This window comes from Atheta coriaria, unplaced genomic scaffold, assembly GCF_025399875.1.
Source record: "Atheta coriaria isolate IRGN ID8LTWV9N9 unplaced genomic scaffold, Caltech_Dcor_3.1 hic_scaffold_1_pilon, whole genome shotgun sequence".
Lineage (NCBI taxonomy): Eukaryota > Metazoa > Arthropoda > Insecta > Coleoptera > Staphylinidae > Dalotia > Dalotia coriaria.
The window spans coordinates 6,036,068-6,055,714 of NW_027045443.1; the positions used below are offsets into that span (position 1 = coordinate 6,036,068).

The 19,647-nt window shown below is 37.5% G+C and overlaps 3 protein-coding genes and 1 long non-coding RNA gene across 5 annotated transcripts in view; 2 read left to right on the forward strand and 2 right to left on the reverse strand.

Moving 5' to 3' along the window:
• Nucleotides 1-6,990: 6,990 nt before the first annotated feature.
• Nucleotides 6,991-12,403, reverse strand: LOC135800556 (serine/arginine repetitive matrix protein 2-like). Its single transcript, XM_065313858.1, has 8 exons — nt 12,299-12,403; nt 11,900-12,229; nt 11,579-11,783; nt 10,412-10,601; nt 9,131-9,379; nt 8,214-8,471; nt 7,839-8,034; nt 6,991-7,776 (listed from the first exon to the last, which is right to left on the reverse strand). The coding sequence occupies exons 3-8, from the start codon at nt 11,763-11,765 to the stop codon at nt 7,483-7,485; spliced, it is 1,374 nt and encodes a 457-aa protein (XP_065169930.1). The 5' UTR covers nt 11,766-11,783; nt 11,900-12,229; nt 12,299-12,403; the 3' UTR covers nt 6,991-7,482.
• A 12-nt stretch (nt 12,404-12,415) lies between these two features.
• On the forward strand, nt 12,416-13,151 carry LOC135800650 (uncharacterized). The gene is made up of 2 exons (XR_010550207.1): nt 12,416-12,561; nt 12,781-13,151. It is a non-coding gene; the product is annotated as an uncharacterized lncRNA (long non-coding RNA).
• Nucleotides 12,928-16,100, reverse strand: eIF3b (eukaryotic translation initiation factor 3 subunit b). Its single transcript, XM_065313749.1, has 5 exons — nt 15,907-16,100; nt 15,173-15,675; nt 14,882-15,114; nt 13,523-14,661; nt 12,928-13,298 (listed from the first exon to the last, which is right to left on the reverse strand). Exons 1-5 carry the CDS (start codon nt 16,034-16,036, stop codon nt 13,204-13,206), a joined length of 2,100 nt encoding a protein of 699 aa, XP_065169821.1. The 5' UTR covers nt 16,037-16,100; the 3' UTR covers nt 12,928-13,203.
• A 2,766-nt stretch (nt 16,101-18,866) lies between these two features.
• The window catches only part of wake (wide awake), a 39,089-nt gene continuing 38,308 nt past the window's right edge, over nt 18,867-19,647 (forward strand). For both annotated transcript variants that reach the window (XM_065312776.1, XM_065312700.1), the window contains exon 1: nt 18,867-19,053. The gene's annotated coding sequence lies outside the window, so the exon portion shown is untranslated. The remainder of the gene's footprint in view (nt 19,054-19,647) is intronic.

The window sequence follows — 19,647 nt, forward strand, 5'->3', positions numbered from 1 at the left end:
AATACACATACACGAAATTTACTTTTACTTTCAATATTTCTCGGCATATGAAAAGAATAAGTTAGTTCAATTGTAAATTGATAATTTATTTCTACGATTTTCGACAGTGAATATCTTCCAAGCTAAAAGAGATAGCAACAGAAAATTGTTGATTACGGAAGATCGGAAAATTCTCTATAAGGGGGAAATTTAAAATACTTTAAAATAAAGGGGTAAAAGGTGTAAAACCGCGACTGAAAGTGCTCAAAATTACAATTTTCCAATTTTTGACGATTTATTTCAATTCCGAATATCTCGTAAACTAAATGAGATAGAAAGGAGTGAATCGCAGTGTCTTAACCCGTAATTGGGCGCGTCAAAAAAGTTACATAAACGGTCACGTGGGGTGTTAAACACCCCAATTTATTTAATTTAAAAAAAATACTAGGTGATGGCAAACTCGGACTTTTATTAATGAGAGCATTTTGACTTATTTACTAACAAACTTAGAAACCTCTTTTTACCATTATTAATAAACTTTTATTGAACAAAAAAATAACTTTATTGACACCTTGTTTTCCTCCTTACAATTTTGGCATACTACCATAATATGGTCATTGCACTCGTGCTTATGGCACTTATAGCATTCCGTTCCTTACTACACAACAGGTGCGTGGGGTTTCGACCACTCTCTACCGCCAACCGTCCACAACCGAGCGCCACTCGCGACTGAATTGTAAACGTCACAGGTATTTATGAAGCTACCTAAAAAAACCAGAATGCTAAATTGAATATTTAAAAAGTTATGAACCTGCAAACAGGCGCTGGGGTGTTCGACACCCCACGCGCCCAATTACGGGTTAATCTACAGAAAATTCTCTCTAAAATAGTTAGTTCAATTAGAAATTTAAGAGATGATATTTTAATTTATAAGAAAAAGTAAGATTTTCTTTGCGACACGTTATTAAATTAGACTTCGAAATAGGCAAAGTGCCGTCCGACGGCATCGCACATGCATAGGCGAAGGACATGGAAATTTCGTTTCAGATGTGAGGTAAAGGTCCAAAAACTTGACTAAAAAGTGAAATTTATGTTTTTTTGTCCAATTTTTTTAATTGCCCTGAACACGAGTCACTTGTTCCGCTGCCCTTGTACGGTGCCCTGAATACGAGTCACTTCTACCGCTGCCCTCTTTTAAACGGGGAAATTCAGTCAATTTTTGTTTAGACCAAGAAAAACAAATGTACAGGGTGTTACAAAAATAAAATGCCATGTTTAAAATGGAAAACTTCTGGAAACATCAAGTCTGGAAAGACGTTCAACCATGTTATTCGACCGAAAAAAAATGAAAATACTTTTACACTGTTTGAAATACAATGGTAGTACAAGAGGGTGAGTATTAGCTAAGTAAAGTTAAGTAAACACTTACTGTACGCTATAGTATATAGGTGTTCTGATGAGACCTTTATTGGTCGAAATAGCTATCCACATTAGGCTTGACAAATACTTGCATTGACTTGCATTGGTTTAGTAAAATATCGTTTCGGCGATATTGTGAGGGTATAGCGTACAGTAAGTGTTTACTTAACTTTACTTAGTTTTACACTGTTTTTTGAGCAGAAAATAAAATTTATGGCACAAAAATAGCTACTTTTCGAAGGCATTTTAGGTCACTTCCGGAAGGGACAGAGGATTTAAAGTGGGTGTACCGTGTAGATACACTCTCCAACTCTAATATGACGTTAAAAAACTGCTAGAAAGTCAATTACCTCACCAGATACAGGGTGTTTTCCACACAATGTTTTTAAATTTTTTGAAAAACTGCAATTTTTGAAGGGCATTTTAGGGCACTTCCGTTAGAGGATTGAAAGGGGGTGCATCGTGTAGATAGACACTCAAACTCTAATATGACGTTAAGAAACTGCAAGAAAGTCAGTTAGTTCACGAGATACAGGGTGTTTTCTACACTATGTTTTCATACTTGCATATGCTGAGGCGAAGGACATTGAAATTACGATTCACAAACAGTTTTTGAGCAATATTTAATTTTCAATGCGATTTCAGAATTAACAATATAAAAGAATAATGCCGGCTGAGAAAAATACGCGCAACTAAAAGGAGGACCAGCACTGTGAAACCGACATTTTGTAGAGAGACTGAAAATGCATCCGAGAGAATGCAACAATTTTGAGTTATTATGGTACTCTCGTTACATACGATTAAAGATAGAAATGTTTTGGAATATTTACAAACTTACCAACAATGCAGGTAATCAAAGGAAGTACTGAAACGGAAAGAACTCGCGTGTAAGACCCTGGCATTATGCTACGCACGTATTAAGTCCGTTCCGTCGGTTAATTGTCTTATATTGCAAGTGGTATTTTGACTCACAATGATTCGATCATTGCGAGCAAGTAAACTTTCTTAAACACCCGTGAATGCTGCCGAGGACAGACGCTAGTTATAGGTACTCGAAATTAACAATTGTATTCATATTTCCAATTCCAATATTCATCATCGACAAAATCCAATAGCCGACGGATCACTAACGTACAAATGAAGATATAAGTTTAATTATCGATTCACGCACAAATCATCGTTAGACAAACATTTAACACGTCTATTGTAAAATGTAAAGCAATTAATTTAATTGAAATGTAAAAAAGAAAGGTGTAGAGTCGCGTGCAGGTAAGAACTGACTAAAACGTGCGAACATTTGTGGCGCGAGCTGGTTCAAGGCGACAAAAAAGTTGTTTATATACAAACCACGTTAAGGAGGTAGAAATTACTCTTGCACTATTAAAAATGATAACGGTATTAAAATTGCGCAAACGGTTCAGAAATAACGCGCAATTTCCACAACAAATTTACGAAAATGACAAAACTTGCCTACTTTGGTGGCGGCTTTCGAGCCCTTCTTCTCACGTGATTTTTGGACTGGCGGAAACCCACCGCTTATAAAAATTCTTGTGTTATTTAAATTTGCAAGCAGCATTGAAATGTCGCCAATAGTTCCCGAACTAATGCACAACAAGTTTCTACAACAAGTGAAAATTACGCGTGGGATTTCCGGGAACGGGCATTCTCGTAAGAAATAGTATAAGTCAAAAGTAACAGAAAATTATTACAACTTGTATTGTCTGCGAGCCAAACAGAAAGGTATTGTGAGACCAGCAGTGTAACTATAAGACGAAAGCGCTAGTAAAATACATGAATAAAAACTTTAAAAAAACTTTAAAATTCCCGAATATACCGTAGTCCCTTATCACACCAAAAGGAATTCTACGAGTCACGACGATCGTAAGCGTATCGGCATTTCTATAAGATTATCATTTTTATTCGAGGATTTTCGATAATGAATATCTTTTAAACTAAAAGCGATAGCGACCAGTGGATTGAAGAATATGAAAGATTGGAAAATTCTCTATAAGGTTAAAATTAAAAATAATATAATTCTGTGCGGTAAAAAGTGTAAAAACGTGACGAAAAACGGAAAATTTTCGTTTTTCGCCTTGTTTTAAATTTGCATATATCTCGTAATCTAAAAGAGATATATAGGAACAGATTCCAAATTCTTAATCTACGAAAAATTCTCTATAAAGATAAACTAATTAAAATGCAAATATAAAAGATGAAATTTTAATTCAAGTACGGTGCCCTGAACACGAGTCACTTCTACCGCTGCCCTTACACGGTTCCCTGAATATGAGTCACTTCCACCGCTACCCTCTTACGGTGCCCTGAATACGAGTCAATTCTACCGCTGTCCTATTTTAAACTAAAAGCGCAAGCAATTGAATTATATTAAAGATTGGAAAATTTTGTATCTGGTAAATATTAAAAATATTATTATTCTGTGGGGTATATGCGATCAAAACTAAACAGAAATATGCTGCATGCGATATGAGCAGATGGCAACGCGGGCAACGATGGCTAGCGGGTTGAAAAGATATGCATCTTTTATGCATCATTGGGGGACTTTCTAACTCAAATATAACGGTAAGAAACTTCAAAAAAGCCTATTACTTCACGAGATAAAGGGTGTTTTCCACACCATGTTTTTTAGGGCTTCACACGTGACGAGACTGCGCGAGACTATCAAAGGTATCGTCTCGGTCTCGGTATCGTCTCGGAAAAGCGATACGAGACCGAGACGATGCGAGAAAAGTCTCGGTATCATATGAAGCCTTAAGTAGAACTCAGTTTTAGATCTTTGCAGTTCAAAAGTTTAGTCATTTAATTGCTAATTGCTTTTATTGTAAAGTAAGTCCAAAAATTCATACATAGTTTAAAATATTAATTTTTGATTGCATCACTTTTAATTGAAAATATATTTTTAAGGTTTCAAATTTTTAAACGTTAATGTATACTAGGGTACAATAATCGAGTTGATTTGTGTTGAAAGTAAGCGGCGCACGTCTACAATTCCTAACTTACCCAGATGTATACAATATCTTTGCTTCAAGAAGTTCAGAAAAACACAAAAATATGTCTCCGGATGTGTAAAGAAAGACAAAATTTTCATAAAGCTTTCAAAAAGTCAAAAAGTTCATGATATGCGGTTACTGACTTGTTCTTTTGAATATACAAAAGAAATATTTCACAGATGGTCATATATTGGATTTCATATATTGGACCTTTTCTCATTTTTCTAATAACAACTTCATAAAAAAAATTTAACGAGACCAATAACGAGACCAAAAACGAGACTCGGACTGTGGTCTCGGTAACGCCGAGAAATTGTTGAAACACGTCTCGTCTGAAACGAGAAAAGTCTCGGTATCGCGTGAAGCCCTAATGTTTTTCATTTTTTTGAAAAAGAGCTATTTTTGAAGAGCATTTTAGGGCACTTCCAAAAAGGTAAGAGGGTTGAAAGGGAGTGCATCGTGTAGATGTTCTCTCGAACTATAATAGGACGTTAAGAAACTTTTAATAAGTCTATTAATTCACGAGGTGCAGGGTGTTTTCCATACCATGTTTTTAATTTAAAAAAAAACAGCTATTTTTGAAGAGCATTTTAGGGTACTTCCAAAGGGGTCATAAGGTTGAAAGATGATACGTACTGTAGATAAACTCTCGAACTCTCATATGACGTTAAAAAACTTCAAGAAAATCAATTAATTCACCAGATACAGGATGTTTTCCACACTGTCACCAATTTTTAAAGGGCATTTTAGGGCACTTTCAAAAGGGCCAAAGGGTTAGAAAAGATACCCAATCAAAGTAAATAGGCAAAGACTAGTAATTATTGCAATTCTGGTAGAGAAATCAACGAAAATTAATTAACAGGATGCTACAAATGGAGCATTACTACATTACGAAAGAAAATACGTAGTTCAAGCATTAAAACACTCGGAAACAACAAATCAGTTCAATTCTTGATGGGGAATACAAATAAACAGAGTTTAACAAAAAGAAAATTACTACCTTTATACAAAAAATTCCACCTTCAAGAAGTAACCCTCTCCATTAGAAGAAAACACTTTTTATTGTAAACTACAAGTTGAAATTCTGAATTAAGCAGTAGTGCTAGAAGAAAAATCCAAAATGTGCCGGCCGATGGCATCTCCGACACACACGTGGAAGTGAATTTAAATCGACTTGTATACATATATTACTTTTAACAATTAATTGTCAAATTACTAAAACCCGTTAACGCGACTGCAGAATTATAAAATCAAAAGAGCTGGGAACATTTTTAGAGTTATTACAGTACTCTCGTTACAAGCGATTTGAGATAAAGATGTAATTATAGTGTGAAAATGTTTACAAACTTACCATGGGGTAATTACAGAAAGTATAACGAACTTGAAAGCAAAGTGCTATTTTCATCAACAGTATTCTCGTACAATCCTGTCGAAGACGGATTTTAATTATACTTACTCGGAATTATCAACAGAACACATATTTCCAATTCCCATTCCTCTGCATCGAACTAATCCAATAGCCGTCGAAACAGTAATACACCAATAAATACACGAGTTTTATAATCATTACACGCGGAACTCATCTTTAGCAAAACACTGAACACGTCTATTGTCATTAACTGTCGATATTAATTGATAAAATGTAATGCTATTAATTTAATCAAGAATATTGAACGAACGGTGCCACGCCGCGCGCGTATAAGTGCGGATTGAAACGTTCGAACGTTCGTAGCACGAGCGCAGCATTGGTCTACATTGCGATAAAAAATTTGTTTTTCTACTTCCGCCTTTAAAACAACGTGACTAGTTTTGATATTGCTTATTTCAGCATTTACTTAGTTCCTACAAATTTTATAGGTGTTATACTCATCTTGAGTTGAATTACTCCAGCACTTCAGTACAGGGTTTGTTGCAATTGCGAGCATTAATGTTAATCTTGCGTAAACAGTACGTGCTAATGTGTAAAAAAAATTACAATTATAAAGTAAAGTATTACTTACAAGGTATCATGTTTGCGCGCCATGAAATCCAACAGCTGACAGAGAATAATTTCTCGTTTTCAAATATTGCACACAATATAAATCATCAGTAACATATAACTCGATTTTCCGAATTAATGGCTATCGGAACATGGTAACTAGTGAAAGAAATAACCGAGCACAGCACATAATCGTAATTTCTACCCGACCCAGCATGTTTAAGCGACGACGGCACACGCATGGACATAAGCAAATAAATATAACGGATAAAAACTTCGCGCGATTTCACAAGTTTTCTTTTAGGCGATGTACACTCACTACCGTAACTACTGCCTGCAAACAACTGGCAGCTATAAGTGCGCTTAGAATTTAATACAAATACGTGCATTCTAGCGCCATCTTGGCTTGATTTATAGAATAATTGAGATTCATTGATATTTTTACTAGCAAGCATTAGTTTAGGGCTCATGAAACACCAACCAAGTAGCATTATAGTAACTACACATGCTTTAAAGGTCAAACAATAAAAGAATTATATCCTTTTGGAATACATCTTACCTGCCCCACAATTGACTCCATTTCAATGGACTCCAGCACAAGGAGTATTCGGCCATTCATTACTTTATTAATACAAAAATTATTTTATCAAAGAGGAGAAATTAATACTAATTACCAAATTTCAAATTAATTGAAACTTGATGTTCACGTACTATCTCAAGTCCACAATGCTTCATACATGTTGCTGCATAACACCTCATACAATTAGGTACAATAAATTCCAACTAAAAATATAAGAAATATAACTGCAAATTATTTCTACCCTCGACTCCCACAATGTTTGCGGACAAGCTAGTTCCATTTAAGTTGCAGATAATACAACGTGTATCAATTAATAATATTTGAATCAATCCTGATGAAATCTATCAGTATGAACTTACATAAATATCTATGTACATTATAAAAAATATTCGTGTTAAATAAGAAATAAATATTTACAAAATAAAGGCTTTAAATGTGGTTGCCACTTGCGACCTAAAAATCCAAACATGTAGTTGGAGTGTTTTAAACTAAAGAAACATCTCTTAGGATAGTCGAAGCTACGCAGTTTCTGTACCTGCTGTAATCTCCGATATAACAACAGTGCTAGTTTGCGTCGCATCGCCTTCAGAAATAGACGGGTTCCTTGATGTACCCGTTGAGTTAGTGACAACTTGAATCTTCCGATTCATGTAATGCGGCAATCTTTTACGTGGATGATAATTTCCCGCCCCGAAAGCTCCCGGATGTTGGGCAGGAAAAAATGGCTGATTGAAGAACGCAGGTGGCATACCAGGTGGGTAGTAAGGGGGCATGGCCGGATAAAACGAAATTGGCGCACGTATTAAAGCCGGCTGCAATAAGAAATTGAATAATTACCTAAGGTAAGCACCTTTGGCATTAAAGTTTAACTTACATCAAAATAAGGCGGCACAGCTCCTCGGCCATAAAACTCAGGTGAGTCCGCCCGCCCAGACTTCCGTTTGTCATAACGACCGGTACGAGATTGTGATCTTTCCCTTTCGCGGTCTGGTGTATGGCGCTTTTGTCTCCCAGCCTGCGAGAGATCACTCGTATTGAGTTTCTCACTGCTTCTTGATCTTGATCGGGATCTAGAAATAGAGAAGTTTTGTACAAATTTGTATCTGTAATAATAAATGTGGTATGGTTGTAGATGTCTCAGTTTCAATTTCAGAATAAAACAAAATACTGAGATTATTTCCACTAAATGTATATATGTTGCAAGTTGAATTTAGTATCCGTAATTCTTTCTAATGGTCCCCTCTAATACCTGTTGTGAGGGCTGATGCTGGGGCTATGATGTCGCCCATTTCTGGCGCTGTAACGTCGGCTAGGACTGTGATACCGGTTGCGTTTCGATGATGGCGACCGACTTCCCGAGCGCCCAGACTTCCGCCTGTCGTATCGTCCAGTGCTTCGGACCGGTGATCGAGATCTCCCGCGATCTCGATCTGGTGTGCGTCGCTTTTGTCTCGCTGACGGTGATGCCTCATTCGCTTTTAGCCTCTCACTACTTCTGGATCGAGATCTATAAAAGAGTGTAATCAAATTTTAGTTAAAATTAAAAGAAAAGCGCAGTTCATTATTGATTATTTTGTATCCAGTTGACTGTAGGTGTTTAAACATTCCAAACCGAATCAAATATAAGAGGATAACGATTGTTTACAATGTACGATTTTACATCTATTCATCATGTTCATTTCCTCTATTCATTTCCAAATATTTATTTCATTTCTTATTATTAGGTGTCACCTTCTTTTGAATTGTTTTTTTTTAACAATGAGCTAGGGGTGTGATCCAAACTGCGTACTTATCTATTTAGTTCTATTTAGGGGTGCCAGTAAAAAGAACCCAATTATAGTTTCTCATTTAAAATATTAGATTCATTAATTATTAATACTGATAATTCATTAATGCAGAATCTTACGTTTTATTTTTATAGACTAATTAGATTAGAGACCAAATAATGACCGACAAATTCTTCCAAAACATGCCTCTTTATGAATCGGTTTTCGCGGTATTATTTCGGTCAGACACTACTGAAGATGACACTACTGCTAAAACACAATTTATTGTCTCAATTCTATACGTGTCAAAGTAAGCAAATATCTTAACGTTAGTTTTTTTCGCAGTCGAACTATACCAAAAAAGCAAAATAATACGGACGTGCATTGAGTAAGCAAATACCTATTGTGTGGACTGTTGCTTGTGCTGCGATGTCGGCCATTTCCTGGGCTGTGGCGTCGGCTAGGACTGTAAGAATATCGGCTGCGCCTCAACGATGGTGATCTACTCCCCGATCGCCTTGACTTTCGTTTGTCATACCGTTCTGCATTCTCGTACGGAGGGTGTGTACTGCGCTCAGTACTTGGCACTTGTTTCGCTGCTTGTGCCGCTTCATTTGCTTTGAATTTCTCACGACTTCTTGATCGACACCTAGGAAAATATCAATATTATTCAAATATATCGGAATGTTCAAGAGAACCATTTGAATTAAGTGTTTATATAAATAAAACCCACATGCATTTGCGAAAGCGCGTTCGGAACAAAGTACAAATTATGTTCATTACATACTGGAAGTCGTACACTGTGCAATAAATTCATGGACACTATTATAAAAGGGGCATAACTAGTAAACACCAAATATAAAACTCAAAAGCAACCACCTCCGAAAAAAATAACTGGCAAATCTCACCGTCTAAAAAATGCATGGTCCTAAACTAAACCTTCGAAACAAGTTACAAGATACGGACAAAATCAACGAATAAATAATGTCCAAAGTGAAAATGTCAAAACGCATTGCGATCTATACTAACATAATATGTTACATATATTATATGTTGGTGAAATGAAATCTGACACATTCTGAACGGAGGCTGAGGGGCCGAATTAAAAGAAATACGGGAGAAGCTGGGGTTGCAAGTCGTGATGTGATGGTCGTGCAAGAGATGCATTTAGATAGTATTATCCACTAGGCAGAAACAGAACATCCCCATGAGGCTAGACCACTGAGTACAGCACGACTCCTGGGCGTCTATCTCCCAGAAGCAGAAGGAATAATATCTTAGTGATTTAACAACATAAACCTGCGTGTGTGCAGATTTGTATTGAATTCTTTGCCTCATTCCAAAACGGTAAACTTGGTTTTCTAACTAAACATAATATACAAAGATGACTGGTATACTGGTGATGGCTAAGAGGTTTTAGAGGCTGTCGTAATCCCTACGAAAGAACAACTTTTCAATTTTAGAATAAACATATAGAAAAAGGCACTACTATCACTCCAAAACTATACATTCCAAAAGATTCTGACTCAAATCAGATTTTACAATACGGTGCCCCAGTTTTTCATATGTATGATGTAAATCCCGTATTTCACAGGAGATGAACTTATCTACTTTCGTATTCAATAGAATCTCAGTGTTTTTCCGGAACTTGCGTGTTTAAAGATATGTGTAAACTGTATACCTGTCTTCTTGCTGGTGTCCTTCATCGCTAGAGCAACTTGCTGATCGTGGTCTGGATGGACCTGGCTCCTGCTCTTGCGGTGGCGCTGTACCCCGTGCAGTGGGCGTAGTTTTGGTTTTGCAATAAGCTTCCGCAGGTATTTCAATTGTATTGGGTGTGATTTTGTTGAATAACTTCACCCCAAATGGACCTATAACATCAACAGAGAGCAATGTGTTAATTGACGTTGGAGCGATCGCGCTGCTCTAATCACCCAGCGATTGTCAAGAAACATTTTCAAGGATTGTGGAAGTTTTAGAAATTCTTCGCATTTGTCGCAATGCGCGCAGTGAATAATACACAAAATTACTTATTGAGCGAACGGCGACGGCGGTAACGACATTTTCAATGACTCAACGCAATATCAATAACTTGATATTTGTTTAGCGTAAATACAATGTGGAAAGTCATCCAAATTAAGGATTTTTAAATTAATTAATTTAATTAATTCTCCGTCCACAAGCATCATGCATTCGACCAAAAATCGGTCTAAATTGTTATCTTAAATTGAACGAATAGTTTGCGCGTAAGCTTTATCGAATCAGGGCGCGGTCGTTTCACGTCGTTCGCGGAAAATTCGAACACTTTGTTGAATATTACCGGATCACATTTTAAATCAAATGCGCCTTGTAATAGTTTAAATGCTTCAAATGCATATACTTTTGATTAGATTTTGTAACACAAACCACATCAAATGTAAACAGAAAATGCATGCATGATTCAGTGACTTGTTTCCCTGAAGTAAAATTTACTGCTGTAACCGTTGAGCAGGACTGGCCAAATAATCAGAAAGTTTAAATTTCTTTCTTGGCCAGTTCATAAGTAAGTATCTTCCAGACCATCTCCACACCCACAATTTAAAGTAGTCACCCGCACACATCAATAATATCACTGGGATATCCAGATAGCACAAGGTTTATATACAAATGTTCATTCAAGTTTCTTCTTTGTGTTCTTCAGTGTGAAAACTTATTCTCTGGTTTTGAATGCATCAAGTCTTACATTACATTTTACTTAGAAAGTAGCAAACAATAAATTGACTATTGGCAAGAATTGAAATAATGCTAGCATGGAATACATGAAGTATATAGAAAAGGATCTGATTATAAGAGATATATGCATAATTACCACCAGAGATATTCACAAAGGCTGTTATTGCAAAAGGGTTCTCGATACCCCTTTCTAGAGGCTGCGAATTGCCAACAGCTTTAAGATTGCTTCTTCGTATTGCTACCTTTACCAGTTTCAATTCATTTTGTTTGTAAGAAGTAGTCACTTTAAGAGGTTTTGCACTGGTTGCCATGTTGGAAGACATGGTCTCAAATGGCAAATCCTAAAACAGGCAGCGTTTCGGTTTAGTAGTTACATAAGTAGAATAATGTACACAATAACACATGATAAATACACTCATAAATAGTTTATAGTAAATAATAGTCATTTGTTCGATACCTTGTTTCAGTGGTCCTTCGGCACCCTGATGGCCACCGTTTGGCGCCACGAAGCTTGAGCGAAAGGCGACTTTAGTCGGTTGTCGAAGGCTGCACGATGTCGGGAAACGTTGGTTGGTTGGTTGGTTGGTCGGAACCTCGAAGACGGCGTTACGCCGAACGTGAAACACGGCCCCCGTAGAACAGCAACCACAACAACTTGCTTGAAACTAGATAAATTGCTAGTCGCTGATGTAGCCGGGACGGCCGGGACTGTTTTCCACTTAACCCTCGGATTGAGCAGATTTGTTGCCACTGATCTATATACTTCGGCACCCAATGCACACAAACCCTGTTTTTGCAATTTACGACAACATCGATAATTCGCATATTTCTTCGTTAATTCATTGCAGGTACTTACGGGATTCCTAAAACTGAGTTAATTCCTTTTTAGGCATTTTAGGCATGTAAGTAAAATACAACGCTATCGGGTTGGTTCGTTACTGATCGTCATTTGTCGGAAGTACTCGAGTAAACATCAGCACGCGGTGACAGAACTGTACCCGTAGTTTCGCCCGATTTGAAACGTACGGAATGAACTATTATACTTTACCTATTTGTGCTTAAATAAGTAGCACGGGAACATATTTCATCGCTCGTATCGGCAACAAATATGATCACATGGTACATTAATTACTTCTGAACAAGTGGAACCCATGAATTTATCACTTCACGCAGATCTTTGCAACATCAAAATACTGATATCCAAATTCTACAGAAAAACATGCTCATTCTCCCATGCTCTAAATGATTATTGCTCTACAACTTTTCATTGTTCTGATGGAACAGTATCAATCACTTTATTAATTTTGATTATTAATTCTATAGATCGTTTTTTTGCAGCAACTTCTTACTGATGATGTACGGACACATGTAAAGTGGCAAGAGTTCAAAAGAGCTCAATGGTTTTTTCCATGTTTCGCCCTGATGCTCTGATGGCAGGATCACAGGACCTTACTTATTATTAAATGAAAAGATATTCACCTAATGTGATGCTAAAGAAATATTTATTTCCAAGCTTGAGACGCCTTACAACAAGTATACAAATATAATAATACATGCTTAACCGAAAAGAAAAAACTGAAACTTGAACTTTAATTGAAGACAAATTATAAATGTACCTAATAAAATATTGAAAAAAGGCCTTGATTAAAGAATATGGTCAAATAGTCGAAGAGCACACTTGTCGAAAAGGCTGCGCGTTACAATTGGAACTTGTTGACGATGAACTTCCAATTACAAGAGAACGTGGACCCAGACAGCGGACTAGTCAAGCATCGTAATTTCCTCCTTGATAAAGAATTCCACAATTTCTTCTTCAACATTTTCTGTGTCTGCGTCCAACTCGTCTGTATCAACATCTGCAAGAAAAAAAGAGCAATATTGAGACTGAATTGAAGCTATGCATGCATTAACTTGTACAATGTGATGGAAGTCTTACAGAAACAAATTCTTAAAGACTAAAGTAATGTATTCCATCACACTGAATTTACTTTGCCCTGAGCGTATAACTCATATAAACATTTATAATTTATTGAGCAAAAAATCAGGACTTGTAATATACAACAAATATTTCAATACGTACTGTTCCTAAGTGCCAAACGCCTAGGTTTGTGTTCATTGTATTCCCTGACCCTCTTTTCCCTGTACTGCGAGAACTTCTCCATGAGCGCCGCGCGCTTTTCGATAAGTTCCTTGCTAGCTCTGCTTTGTCGCATGCGGTCTTTGCTCTCAAATTGAGGGTAATACTTCTTCAGCGACTTCTTGATTTCCTTCTGCATTGCTTCGGTGAGCAGCGTCTTGGGGCGCGGGCGCCACAGTAGCTGCGCAAACTTCTCCTGATTGATACGCTTTAGGATCTTGCCCTGGAAGGACCAGATCCAGTACCCGGTGTCCACTTTAGTCTTCCACACTGAAACACCGGTCACCACGTACCTACCAGTCGGATCCCATTCGACGTCCGACATTTGATAATGGTCGGTCGTATTCATCACCAAGAACTCTTTCGTATCTACGAACTCAAGAGATCCTCCTCCGCTGCTGCCCACGCCGGCCAAAACAATATACTGGCCGTTGGGGCACCAGAACAGATGGTTGCATGCACGTTTCTCGAACTTCTTCAACTGCACCGGAGCAAGACCAACGCGAATGCCCCAGAAGCTGACGCAGATGTTCGGACTTTCGCCGTGAATGTAAGCAAATTTGGAGCCGACCGGCTCCCAAGCGAACGCCTGAATGGGCTCCTTACACTCGACGCTATCAACCGGAATCTGTTTTTCACGCATATGGAAGATCTCGAAGTTGTAGGACATGCCGGAGTACTTGTATTCGCTCTTCTCTTTGCGCACCTTGGCATACCGGTCGACTTTCACGCAGAGGTAGTCACCGCTCTTCTGCCAATGAATCTTACAGTCAGCAACGCTAAACAGATTTTTGCTGCGTATCTCCGCGCGGTTGGGAATCTCAAGAAGAATGACGCGTGCAGGTACGTCCTTATCTTCGGCCACCCAGTAAGCAATTACATTATCGGTGGGAGACCAGCTAAAATCGCGTATGCCGGGTATCTTGATTGACTTCTTGTCCAGCAGGTAGAAGGAAGACGTCTCGTACACGGACAGCACATCTGTGCCGATGCGCGCAAAGTACTTATCATCCTGCGACCAACGGAAAATCGGCCAAGCGGAGGGCCCTTCCGGATCAAACGAACGCTTTTCCAAGCCAGTCCTAGATAAAAAATTATGTTATTTATAACATTCGCATATTTTATTAGTGAAAAATAATGTCCAGAAAATGCGGTCTTCGCTAGTTCAAAATGTAAACAAGCTGTGAACACCGCTTAAACTAATATTGCTTTGCCCTGAGCGTATAACTCGACAATTTTTAAGACAAATGCCGGGTAAAAATTCAGGGATGCATGACTTTTAAAGTAGAGCAGTGGTCCTACCTGATGTCCCAGATAATAATACGCTTCTGATCGGGATTATCGGTGTCAATCTGGGGCGAGTACGTAACAAGGTACTTTTCGCACGGTGAGAAGTCAATAAACTGCACTGAATTGTGCGAAAAGCGCTTGTACTGCGTAAAATTGGGTCCAGCCCACAACGCAATGCCCAGCTGGTGGAATGTCGCTAAGTAAGTACCCAACGGCGACCACTTCACGTAACTCCACGTCCACGTCTGAAATCATAAACCAACTCATCAAGACCATGTGAAACCACAAATGATACCAACGAACCTGACGATCCTGGATGCAAGTGGGATCAGGTTGAGTGTTCTGCCAAATCTGCACCGAACGCCCGGGCCCGTTGACAACACAAAACTGATCGTACGCATCTGGCTCCAACATATAGTAATGCATATCACCTTGTCCCTCATATGGTTGTGGTTCTGGAGGCTCCCACTTGTCTGAGATCTTCTCATACTTGCTGAAGTCAGTGAACAAGTTCACCAAAAATGTATGTGTCTTGTCAAGTTTATGATTGTTGGTGTGCTTGACAGCCTCTGCAGCCTGCACTGGAGAAGTGTACTCAAGAAAAATGTAGCCTTTAGTAAATCCCTTCTCATTCACTGGATAATATTCATTCACAATGTGGCCAAACTTGGTGAAGAGTTTGTTCACCACCGATTTGAGTTTTTCGAGACGATCAGGTCCGACAACTGGTACGCCGTCGACGACAATGACGCTTTCAACGCCATCGGTTTCCTGAGGCTTCTGACGCAGCAGCTCGCCAAGTAACTCTGAGAATTGCCACAAACATAAGCTGAGCTAACCTAACAAATGCTCATGGAATGATTTTGTTTGGTAAGAAAACACTGACGTTTTCAATCAGCGTAATACGAGTCTATGAGGGGAAAGAAAGGAATTTTCGTTGGATCGTCGCTAGCTGGGGCCGAGGTATCTTAGTGGGTTAAAGTAACATGCCGCGGAAAATAACCGCATGAGATGCTACCGGAAAAGTGGCCACATACCTTCATCGCTGACATCATCGACATATCCTTCCGGATCGCTGAAGTTGGGTTCCTCCTCGTTGGAAGAACCATCCTCATTGCGCACAATATCACTATGATCCGCTTTTTCGTCCAATTTCTTTTTCGCCATGTTGACAGACGGGACTGCGTTACACGAGAGAGCGAGCGACCGAGGCAGCGCAGCGGAGGCAGTCGGCGACTTCGATTGTCAGCTTGGCGCTCACCGAAAACACGAATGGTTACACCTTTTCCGGTCGGGCCAGCTTCAGACGCGGCAAATTTAAATTCAAACCAAATACTTACATGCATTTCTTGTTGGCATAAAAATAACCTGTCACAATTACTGTTAGAAATTTGTCTCACACATATTTTTCTAAAAGTCTATAAATGTGTATTATTATTTATTATATTTATTTTCTTTGTAGAATACGTTATCCATAGTTGATATTATAGTTATTCAAATTTTATATTTGCTCCCGTTTTCCCGTTTTAGTTTCCTCGACACGAAACATGTTTAACTCAAACAAAATGTAATTCGATCACTTAAAATTTATATATCAAAATGTATTATTTATTACACGTGCATTATTGTTGCATTGCAAAGCAGTTCAAGTGTGATAGTTATGATACACCATGCTGAAAGTCTATTTACAAACTGACTGCAAAACAATGCGTTCGTCAGAATAACAAAGAACATATTGTAATTTCCACATACTTCAATATATCAACTTCTAAATAACTAACAATATTGAGTTCACGACGACAAAAATGACTGATAAGTTTTCGGGACAACTTTAGGGATAAATTTCCAACAGCAATGTAACAATATGTTTTGTATTTAGTAAGCTTGGTTTGATTTAATGCTAGTGTTTAAAAATTAAAAGCAAAGTTCATATTTCTAGAGGTATTACAAAAATATTAAATAAATAATCATAAATCATGCGCGTAATGTTGTAAATTATGAAAAATTCAATATAGGTATATAAGAAAAACCCTGTCATGCACATTAAAGAAAAAAAATATGGAACAGCTCTGAACAACAAAATGAACTTGTAGAAACATCGAAAAAAAGAGACGAACGACGAGACGCGTGTCTTAAAACTTGTGTATTAAAAATTCTGGAAATATCGTAGAATTTGAGTGATATTGGCCAAATATATTTTCAACTATTATTTTGCTTGTTTCGCTTCGCGGTGTGAAATTTATACGTTTACATAAGTTTATATATTTTTTAACCGTGTAACTGGCTGTAATCATATGGCCACAAAGATATAGGTATCCATGTTGAAATTAGGCGTACCTAATGTTGAGAAAGAGTTGAAAATATCAAAGAAGGTGAGTTTACATTTAACCAGAAAATAGTGGTTCTCACATATAGATAATTTATCTGAAATTTTATATGTATTTTCATATTAAAATTTTCATTTATTTCTTGGCTATGATATGATTTAAAATATGAACTCTCAAGAGTAATTAGATATTTTTCTCTTTGAACCATCTATATATCATCTTCTTCATATGTGGAAATAAAAATTGCGCTGAAACCCTATTGATTATTTGTTGAATGAACTACATTATCAATTTGCTATTGTACCTTGGATATAGTAGGATGTCGTTATTTGCAAATTGAAATATTTCATTTCTTTAGTAGTAAAATAAAATAAATTGAAAATTTGTATGCATAGAAGAATCCATCTTGTAGTAGAATTAAAAAAAAAACATTTCATTATAAAAAATAATTCTATATAGGTAAATGTCACGCACGCTTATGAATTAATTTTCCAAATAATTGTGCGGGAATATGCAGTTCTAGTATTTCTGTTTGTGGATGCAATTGCACAATTATAATTTCTACGAAAGTTTAAACTGAAACAAACAGTTATTCAGAAGCCATAAATCTAGAATCTCTAGCTATTTTTAATATTAATTCTCATCCTTTACTGACAATAATCTTGTTTTTCACGATTTCAAAACAGTGCAATTATTTTCGCGGTAATGAATTTTTGTAATGAATCAGATAATATTCTCCAATAATAAATAATTTATATTTTCAAATATATGCTATTCATTGTGTTTTATAACCAAATAGTTATAATTTCAATTAAATAAGTTACATCTGATTAAATGCGGATTGATAAATATTTTTCTTTGGCATTGACATTGACTTCCATTGCGTAGGTATTTCCATTGTAGCAGATGAAATTGGAAATGCACAACGCCCATATCATTTCAGTCCTTCGTGGTATTATTATATTAATATTACATTTTTCAAAATGTTTTTCATTTAATTTAACTTTTAATAATACATGGTAAACATGTCTTATAAATGTGTTATTAAATTATAGTAATCAAAGTTGATGCTATCGGAAGAATGTTATTATTCAGTTGATATTTTGTTCCGTTAATAATTTTATGAAAAATATATTTTCTATTTTTCGATTTGCGTCAGGTAATAATGCAACAAAGGGGAAAGGGTAAACCCAAAAATGTAAAAAATATTAGTAATATAAGTTATTAATTGTACAAAAATTGAATATTTCAGCATCAAGTTTGTTTTTTACAATAATTCTCCTTCACAATCAACGCTCTAAAGTACTAATAATAATTAAATACTTGCAAAAGTATGTGGGTCTAACACCCACGAGAAAGAAACAAAAATCACATACGTATTTGCATTATTTGTGAGAATAAAACAATTTTGTACATGTTAGTCACGAGTTTGAACATACGAAATAACGCATACAGACGTGAACATACAGAATTGTAAAATTAGTATTCTGGTAAAAACGATAACAATTTTGAATTTACAAACTTGCAGGGCAGCCAGAAATGCGCGCTTCTTGCGCGGGCTTCGCCGACAGGGCGCACCGATGCGCCGTTCGATGCCGCGCCACTAGCCGCCTCCGGCAGCTTTCCTGCGGCGCCTGCCCACCACCGCCAGTTAGTTTGCGAGGTAACGGCGAAGCGCCCGCAACGTTCAGCCTGCCCTTCGCATACGCGAGCACCCGGCACGTGCAAACGAACGTGGCGCGATCGTAAATTAAGAAAATTCTACAACAACGCCACTTTATAAATAATACGCAAGTACGTGTCATAATTACGCACGCATTTCGACAATTTACGTAATCAAACTCGACGGGAAGTTTCGTAAGTTGTCGGCCGAGAAGGGCATACACATACAAGACAAGCCACAACAAAGTTTTTGCAATTCAATTTTGATGTCAAAAATGCATAGCCGCATTGAGATCTGCATACCTTTGTTTACATTTTAATTTTATTGGGCTTTATTTGAATTTTATAAATCCGGATTGAAGTGAAAATAGTTTTTTGTGGCTTGGTTCTAAAATAATTTGCTGCATTTATAACAGGTACGCGCATTTTTTATTCGAAAGCTTAACAAAATCACGGGGAATAAGTCCTTCCGCGCGTAATACGCACAGACGCACGGTACGTTTGATCTCGTTGCGCGTTCCGCAGCCAATACGCGCATTTGCATAAGTAAATTTATTCCGCATTTCGCGCGACGCGGCGTGTGCACGCGCGCGCCCGAAATTCGCAACGATTTTTTCGCGCTTCGCACGTTCGCATTTCCCACATGGCTGCGACGCGCCGCCTGGTGATGTATAACTCGGGGGGCGGCGGTAGCGAGACCGAGACCATCGCGAGCGCCCGCCGCATGGTGAATAACCAATTCGCAACGTAGATTACGTAACGTGCAAACCGTGCGTGCGAGTGTATCTG

Coding starts and splice junctions, on each gene's coding strand:
- LOC135800556 (XM_065313858.1), bottom strand. CDS start 11,765: ATGTCTTCCAACATGGCAACCAGTGCAAAACCTCTTAAAGTGACTACT. Junction 8,472..9,130: donor AGCAACAGTCCACACAATAG/GTATTTGCTTAC, acceptor ACTCTTTTATAG/ATCTCGATCCAGAAGTAGTG. Junction 8,035..8,213: donor AGCATCAGCCCTCACAACAG/GTATTAGAGGGG, acceptor CTCTATTTCTAG/ATCCCGATCAAGATCAAGAA.
- eIF3b (XM_065313749.1), bottom strand. CDS start 16,036: ATGGCGAAAAAGAAATTGGACGAAAAAGCGGATCATAGTGATATTGTG. Junction 15,115..15,172: donor CTTGCATCCAGGATCGTCAG/GTTCGTTGGTAT, acceptor TTATGATTTCAG/ACGTGGACGTGGAGTTACGT. Junction 14,662..14,881: donor ATTATTATCTGGGACATCAG/GTAGGACCACTG, acceptor TTTTTTATCTAG/GACTGGCTTGGAAAAGCGTT.